The sequence below is a fragment of the Cannabis sativa genome, chromosome X, assembly GCF_029168945.1.
Source record: "Cannabis sativa cultivar Pink pepper isolate KNU-18-1 chromosome X, ASM2916894v1, whole genome shotgun sequence".
Lineage (NCBI taxonomy): Eukaryota > Viridiplantae > Streptophyta > Magnoliopsida > Rosales > Cannabaceae > Cannabis > Cannabis sativa.
Window position 1 is genome coordinate 34,678,048 of NC_083610.1, and position 7,374 is coordinate 34,685,421.

At 37.9% G+C, this 7,374-nt stretch overlaps 1 protein-coding gene across 1 annotated transcript; it reads left to right on the forward strand.

Annotated features, from left to right (window-relative positions):
* Positions 1-4,610: 4,610 nt before the first annotated feature.
* On the forward strand, positions 4,611-7,082 carry LOC115723264 (uncharacterized). Its single transcript, XM_061105976.1, has 2 exons — positions 4,611-4,757; positions 5,805-7,082. The coding sequence occupies exons 1-2, from the start codon at positions 4,611-4,613 to the stop codon at positions 7,080-7,082; spliced, it is 1,425 nt and encodes a 474-aa protein (XP_060961959.1).
* Positions 7,083-7,374: the final 292 nt, after the last annotated feature.

Below are 7,374 nucleotides of genomic sequence, written 5' to 3' on the forward strand. Positions count from 1 at the left end.
GATTATTGCCTCCTAAAGAAACAAGTAATAAGAAAAGTTAGGGCAATGTTAGGGCAAAACGATAAATAAACTAGACAAAAACTTTCAGACTCTCATCAACTTGCTTCTACCCTTTCTTAACTTCAAAGAGGGAAATGTTTCCAACAACATTAACCTTCAATTTCTTCTTAACATGGTGACAATCACTTTTTTTGGTAGACAGAGCAAAGTCTGAATCATCATCTTCAACAACAGGTCGTGATGGGGAATGAAGATTGAGTAATGGCCATTTACATAACAGTAAAAAGAAAAAAAAAATTGGAAAAAACTTGGTCAGATGATGGAGGAAGGCAGTTGAGGAAGATGGACAAAATTACTTTTTTTTGGGATAAAAAATGGTTTTGATCGTGGGAGAAGTTTTCAAAGAGAAAGCCACAATGAAAACTGGAATAAAATCTGCTATTTTTCGGATTTTTATTTTGTTTGTATTTTGATAAACCGTATTTTTGTAAATGCTAATAAGTATGCTAAATTTCAGTAAAAACATAGTTGTAACAGTCTGTAGCAGCAGAATGTAATTCTGTCACTGCAGAACGCAGTTTTGTAGAAACAAACCAAAACCAAAAGATAAAAATACGGTAGAAAATAAAATCACTTGACACATGAGAATTGTATGTGGTATCAATGTTCTTTCAAACACTACTAGTTCACTGGACCACGCCCAGAGAATAAAATCAATTAGTAAAGTATCAAAGATTACAAAAGCAATTGACTTAAACAAATTTAGACTCCCTCTAGTGATTTGCCGCAACCCTTTATAATCCACCTTGCTAATCTGATCTCAGAAACACATCAAGTAGTGAACTCCCTTCAGCTATTGATGTGTGCTTATTTTCTCCCGAAGTAAGGCTTAAACAAATCTTCTCCAGAAGATATATGCTCACTTCCTCCTAAAATGAGACTTAGAAAAGTCTTCTCCCGAAGACCCAATCTTGTTCAAAGCTTCTCTTCAACCTATTCTAAGAATAGTATGAGATCATAATAAGAAAACCAAAACCTAGTTGAACACTCTAGGTTTTTACAAATGAAACACTCTTCTCACAAAGTAAGATATAAAAATATGATCCCAGAAGAGATAAAATATTTTGGATGCTCTCTAGGTCCTATTTATAGAGCATAGCAATCCTAGAGACAGCCACAAAAATGATTCCCAGCTGTACAAAATTTCTTAAAAAAATTCTTGATTTGTAGCATCAGAATCGGGCTCTGCAACAGCAGATCAGGACCAAAAAGAAAACTTTTCAAATTGAACCAAGATCACAAATTTAGACTTCAAACCTGCCAAATGATATTTATTTGATCTGTTCTAATAAAGGCAATACTGAAATCATCAATTAAAAAAAGGGAAAGTCAACTTTCCCAAAGTTAAACAACTTTCCATAAGAGAATTTCTTCTCTTACAAGAAGTTTCCTAAACTAAAAGAGACCAGTTGAGAAGAAATCTTTCCTTAGAAGAAAAGAGTAATTAGAAGCACAAAATGAATGTAATAAAAATAATTTAAATGTTCAATAAGAAATACACATCAATTAAAAAATATTTTGATAACTAAATTACCAAAAAAAAGACCTAACAATATCCCCCTTTGGTAATTTAGAAAATTAAAATATTTTTAATAAACCAAGATCCCGCAAAACAAAGTTAGCAAAACAAACATATAAACTCCCCCTGAGAAGCAAATATTAAACCAAAATAAAAATGCTAACTTTTAAACAAAGATTAACACAAACACAAACTTCACCTCCCCCTGACAGTTGAGTATACAATCCAAATTACTCCCCCTTTTTGTTTATCTATAAGGGCCAAATATAAAAGGAAACCATGATTTCCAAAAAAAAAAAATAAGATCTGAAAAAAACAATCATCATCAACAATTAAACAAAATACAAAGAATAAGAAATCAAATTTTAAGAGAAAACTCATCAAAAATTTACCAAATAAAACACATGTTGATACTTACCAAAAGAAAGACAAATGACCAATTTTTCTTAGCCCATAAGTCAAGTCACTCCACTCCTTTTTTTTTAAATATCATTTTTTTGAAATAAAAAAGAGAGAAGAAATTAAAATATTTTATACAAAAATCAAGTAATTCTAATGCATGCATCTTTCAAGTTTCATAAAAAAACAAATAACCATGTTATGCTTTTAAAGAAGATAAGATTTTAGCATCTCAAATATAAACCATACATACCAGATGTTGAGAAAAAATAGACAAGTTACATAAAATGTGAACCAGAATTTTTTTTATTTAAGTAGAGGAGACTTACAAACTTGTACACACTTGTTAGACATTAGTGTGTGCAGTGAAAATAGGATCATTGTCTTTGGCAAGATTTTTATTTTTTGCCTTTTCTAAATTGATCCCGCAACTGGATGCTATCACACCATTTTGAAGCTAGCCCTTTTCTATGACAGTGCATCCTCTTCATAACTGTCAATTACAAAGTTCTAGGTTACTCAAAATATGGCTTTCACACCTCAGTATGGGTAGCTCTATTCCAGCAAGGGGCCTGACAAGAAACTGAAACAAAAATTACTCAACTCTGTACATTGATACTTTAATTTATCCTGATCACACATATGCAAGTAACTTGAATCTTTTAACCCAACCTCAAAAGTATGAAAAGTACAAGACACTAAGCTAATTATCATCCAAAAGCATAAACATGTTTTGCCAACTAAGAATGAAAGAAGGATAGATGCAAGATAAGAACTACTTAAAAAATTTTGTAAAAAATAGAGAACAAAAAGAAAAGAATTAGACAATGCGAACCCCCAAAGATTTTCTGCAGGAGTCAAACCGACTTGAATCTAGGGCCTTAGTGAAAATATCAGCCAATTGCTTTTCGGTATCAACATATTCCAACTATAATGTTTAGTTGTCAACAAGTTCCCTAATAAAATGATGTATTATATCAATGCATTTTGTACGAGAATGTTGAGCAAGATTTTTGGAAATATTTATAGCACTATTATTTTTACATGCAGAATGACAAGTAAGGACAGATGTGAAAGTATAGCAATTATCAACAGATCTAAACCCTTGTAAAATGCATTGTTTACACTATTAAGAACAAAGCAATGAACATTGTCAAATTTGATGGTATAACCTTGATCACAAATCTGACTAATGCTAAGTAAATTAGCTTTTAGTCCCTCAACAAGTATAACATTTTTGAACCTTGGTAACTGTTATTACTAAAATTTGGCTACCACCTCAGTGGAGGACACGTGTCAAGATAAAGGGACTAAAGATCGATAATGTCACTTTTAATGGAATAACTCCTTAATTGCGTAAGTAGCAGAATATATTCACAATTCGCTGACTGTAAAATTTTATGCGAGGAAAAGATATACAAACTGTTGCTTAGTATATTAATGAGAAATCATATGTCGTTAGGGAGGCATCAAGTATGTTACATCTGGGAAGACGAAAGCGACGCATATTAACTGCAGAAACTCTTACTGTATAACGTACAAACAAAGTATAACACTCAGATTGGCTCGATAAGCGAGGTGCCTATCTCGTTATGGGAAGGTTCATTCCTCTAACTTACCCCCAGTTAACTTCAGACATCTTCTCAGTGAGGCCTACAATCCTGACGAGTCAAAAGCTAACATTCAAATGAGCCTCGAAGAACTCTTTGTTAATAAGAACCGCAATCATCACAAAGAAGCGACAAGGCGTACTTCGTTGACCTCGGAAGGATAAGAAAAAAAGGGCTCCAGCTCGCTGTCACGGTCACTGGAACCAAGCTCCTGTCGAATCCCAGAACGCTACAATTAAAGACGTGTTTAAATACACGATCATTTTGAGCCAGTAAAAGTGAAAAATCACAGTTATATGATTTTTAAATAATATTTGCATTTACACTATGTGATATGTAATCAAACCCCATGATTTCAAGGGATCTTCATTGTAAAAACATTACAGTCAACTTAGTAATTAACTGCCTACTATGTGATTATAAATAGTAGCAAGTAAGATCAAAAAAGTGACGAAAAATCATACAAAAAAGGCCCTGAGAAAACTATCAAAAATCTGAATAAGATTGATTCGTGGACTATGTAGAATTTTAACTACAAAATCACGTAAAAAATCCTGTGTGTTCATACTTTTTATTTTACAACCTTTATTTTTTCTATGTGAGATTGTCACTGTTAGGCTCAAATTTGGTTAACGAAAATCTACGTTAACAGTTTGGTGCTTTCATTGAGAGCCTCTGTGAAAAAGCTCAGAAGAAACCCTCCTCATTTTTGAAGAAAAATTGCCTCCTTCATGGCTGAAAACCGAGAAAATGTTAATACCCCACATGAGGAAACTCATCATCATCCTGGGAAAGAGCCCATGGGCTCCAAAAGGTCTACCAACCCGCAGTCTAGACGGACCACCCATTCCAGGAGGAGTCAACCTGAGCGTGGCCCCAACACTAGGACTACACGTTCTCGGAGGACCCAACCAGAAGTTGGTCCTAGTACGCGAAAAACACGCTCGAGGAGAACTCAGTGTGGGAGTGGCCAGAACCCTGGGACGAGGGATGAAGAGCCCAATTGTGGAGGCACCTAGCCTATGGGAGAATGTACTTATGAAACCAAAAAATTTCGCCTAAGACCCCATCTGGAAGAGGCGCAGCAGCGGAACGCTGAATTAGAACGTGATGCAGCCGTGGCCAGGGCAGCACAGGGGACAAATGCTCAAAATCAACCTGAACCTAGAGTGATAAGACCATAGGCAGGCCTCGTGGCTCACAAACTAGGAGACAGGAAAATGCCCGGGAAGAACAACCCAAGTAAAATGAGATACCCCCTAAAAATCAGAATGATCAACCAGAACCCTCTCACGAAAATGAGAATGGGAGGCAACCAGAAACTGATGAATGAGAAATTCCTCATGAAAATGAGGAGGATCTTGGGAATCAACTTGGAGAACGAAGGTCACCTACAAGGAATCACCAACGCTCTTCCCAACCCATGAAGTGAGGGCTCGTACAGACTGTAATAAGAGAAATAGGACAAACCACACTCATGGGGAAAGAACACAACGTGATGAAGCAAGTGTGACCTCAAGGCGGTCAAGGACCCAAAGTTGATCAACTCAAAGAGGAAAAAGTACTCTACGAGCTAATGATCGAGAAAGCATGGGAACCAGTAAATCCGCGAGTCACTCAAAGACGAAGTCCATTAGCAGGACGAAGTCTATGAGTAGGACGCGATCTGTGAGTAAGATGAGCTCTATCAGCAATTACTCCCAACTGAATCTACGAGAGCACTTAAATCGAAAGAAACCTGATCTTCATCAATAACTCGGTCCAAAGCAAGAGGATCCCATCCAATTGCGAATAGACGAGTTAGAGGACAAGTTCAGGAGATATCAAGTCGGGAAACTAGGGAGATAATCTCGATACGACTCAGACGAGGAGCTCGAGCCATATCACCCAGATATCATGAATACTTTTTTTCCTTTGGGATTCAAAAACCCGCATGTCTCGTCGTATGACGGAACCACTGATCTGGTCTCGCATTTGAACAACTTTAATACAATAATGCGAGTTAGTAATGTGACGAAGAATTTACGTTGTATCTTGTTCCCCACCTCGCTTGTTGGAGCAGCAAGCAGCTGGTTTAACAAATTTACTCACCATTCAATAACTTCCTGGGAGCAGCTGTCCAGGGATTTCAAGAAATAGTTCAGGTTGCTAGGGATAGACGACCCGAAGCGGCCTCGCTAACCAATATAAAGTAACAGGCTGGCGAAAAATTTAAGGCATACTTAAGTCATTTTAGCACGGCTGCTGCTAGGGTTAGGAATTTGGATGATAGTTTACAACTTACAGCCCTTCAGGCGGGGATCTCTACTGATCCATCAACCGTTGGGGGCGAGCTGTGGGAAGACTTACAGGGTCATCCAGTAAGAAACATCTCTAAGTTCAACGAAAGTCAGGTATTCGTTCGGAAAGAAAAGGTCCGAAAGGAAATGAATTTGTTAAAAACAGGCTCGGGAGGTAAACCCAACAATGTTTCGACAAGTACTGTTTCGACGAGAATCGATAACTCGAGGGCTTCTGGCTCGAAGAGAAAGGATGGTAATAAACACAAGAAGCATGATAAGTATGTGCCAGTGTGTACTATTTATACCGAGCTTAATGAAACTCGGGAGAATATTTACTTCGCACATGAGAAAAAGGTTGCCTTCGACAAGCTTGAGCCCATGAGGAATGCGAGGAGCAAAAGAGATCCTAACAGGTATTGTAAATTCCATAAGGATATTGGGCACACGACCGACGAATGTTGCCAATTGAAAGATGAGATAGAAAGTCTCATTGCTCGAGGACACTTTAAACAGTATGTGAAAAGACAAGGCCACGGATACAACCAGCACAGTCTGCCTAATAACCCAAACAACCAGGGGTTACAACCTCTTTTGGTTGAAGGGGAGGACATCCTGGTTATTTCGGGAGGGCCACATATCGTAGGGGAAAGCAATAACGCCCAGAAAAGATGTGTGAAAGAGATAAAGAACGAGCAGTGGGCATTTGCCCCAGAACCTTCCAAGAAGGTGAAAACAGAGGAACCGCCAATTATATTCACGGAGGAAGACGAGAAAAACATGAGATATCCTCACGTTGATCCATTGGTGATTACCATTCAACTCACAAATAAAAGGATCAAGAGGGTGCTAATAGACAATGGAAGCTCAGTAAATATCCTTTATAAAGAAACGCTGAGGAAGATGGGGCTCGAAAAAGCCAAATTGAGGCCTTATATGGTAAATCTTTGCGGCTTCACTGGAGATAGCATTGCCAGTCTTGGCATAATCGAGCTCGCATTAACCTTAGGCGAGGCACCCCTATCTGCCACTGTTATGCAAGACTTCTTAGTTGTTGACCTGCCATCGGCTTACAACATATTGTTGGGTCGTCCAGCACTAATCGGACAAGGGGCAGTTTGTTCGATCAAGCGCCTATCCTTGAAGTTCCAAACACCAGAAGGTGTGGAGTGGTGCGAGGTGATCAAATGTTGGCCCGCAATTGCTATCGCATAGAGTTATAGCATAGGAAAGTCAGTCACCAATTAATGGCGATCTTGGCAGAAGAAAATGTAAGGAAAGACGAAGATCTTGACCCACGAGTTCAAGATGAGAGAAACCTAGTAAAACCAATTGAATAATTGGAATAGGTTATTCTCGACCCAAGAAATCTCACAAAGTGTGTATACATTGGGAAGAACCTAGACGAGCAGCTCAAATAGCAGCTAATAAGTTTCCTAAGGGCGAACCAGGATCAATTCGCCTGGAGCCATGAAGATATGATAGGGATCGACCCTAACATTATCTG

Coding starts and splice junctions, on each gene's coding strand:
- LOC115723264 (XM_061105976.1), top strand. CDS start 4,611: ATGGGAGAATGTACTTATGAAACCAAAAAATTTCGCCTAAGACCCCAT. Junction 4,758..5,804: donor AAAATCAACCTGAACCTAGA/GTGATAAGACCA, acceptor GAAAAATTTAAG/GCATACTTAAGTCATTTTAG.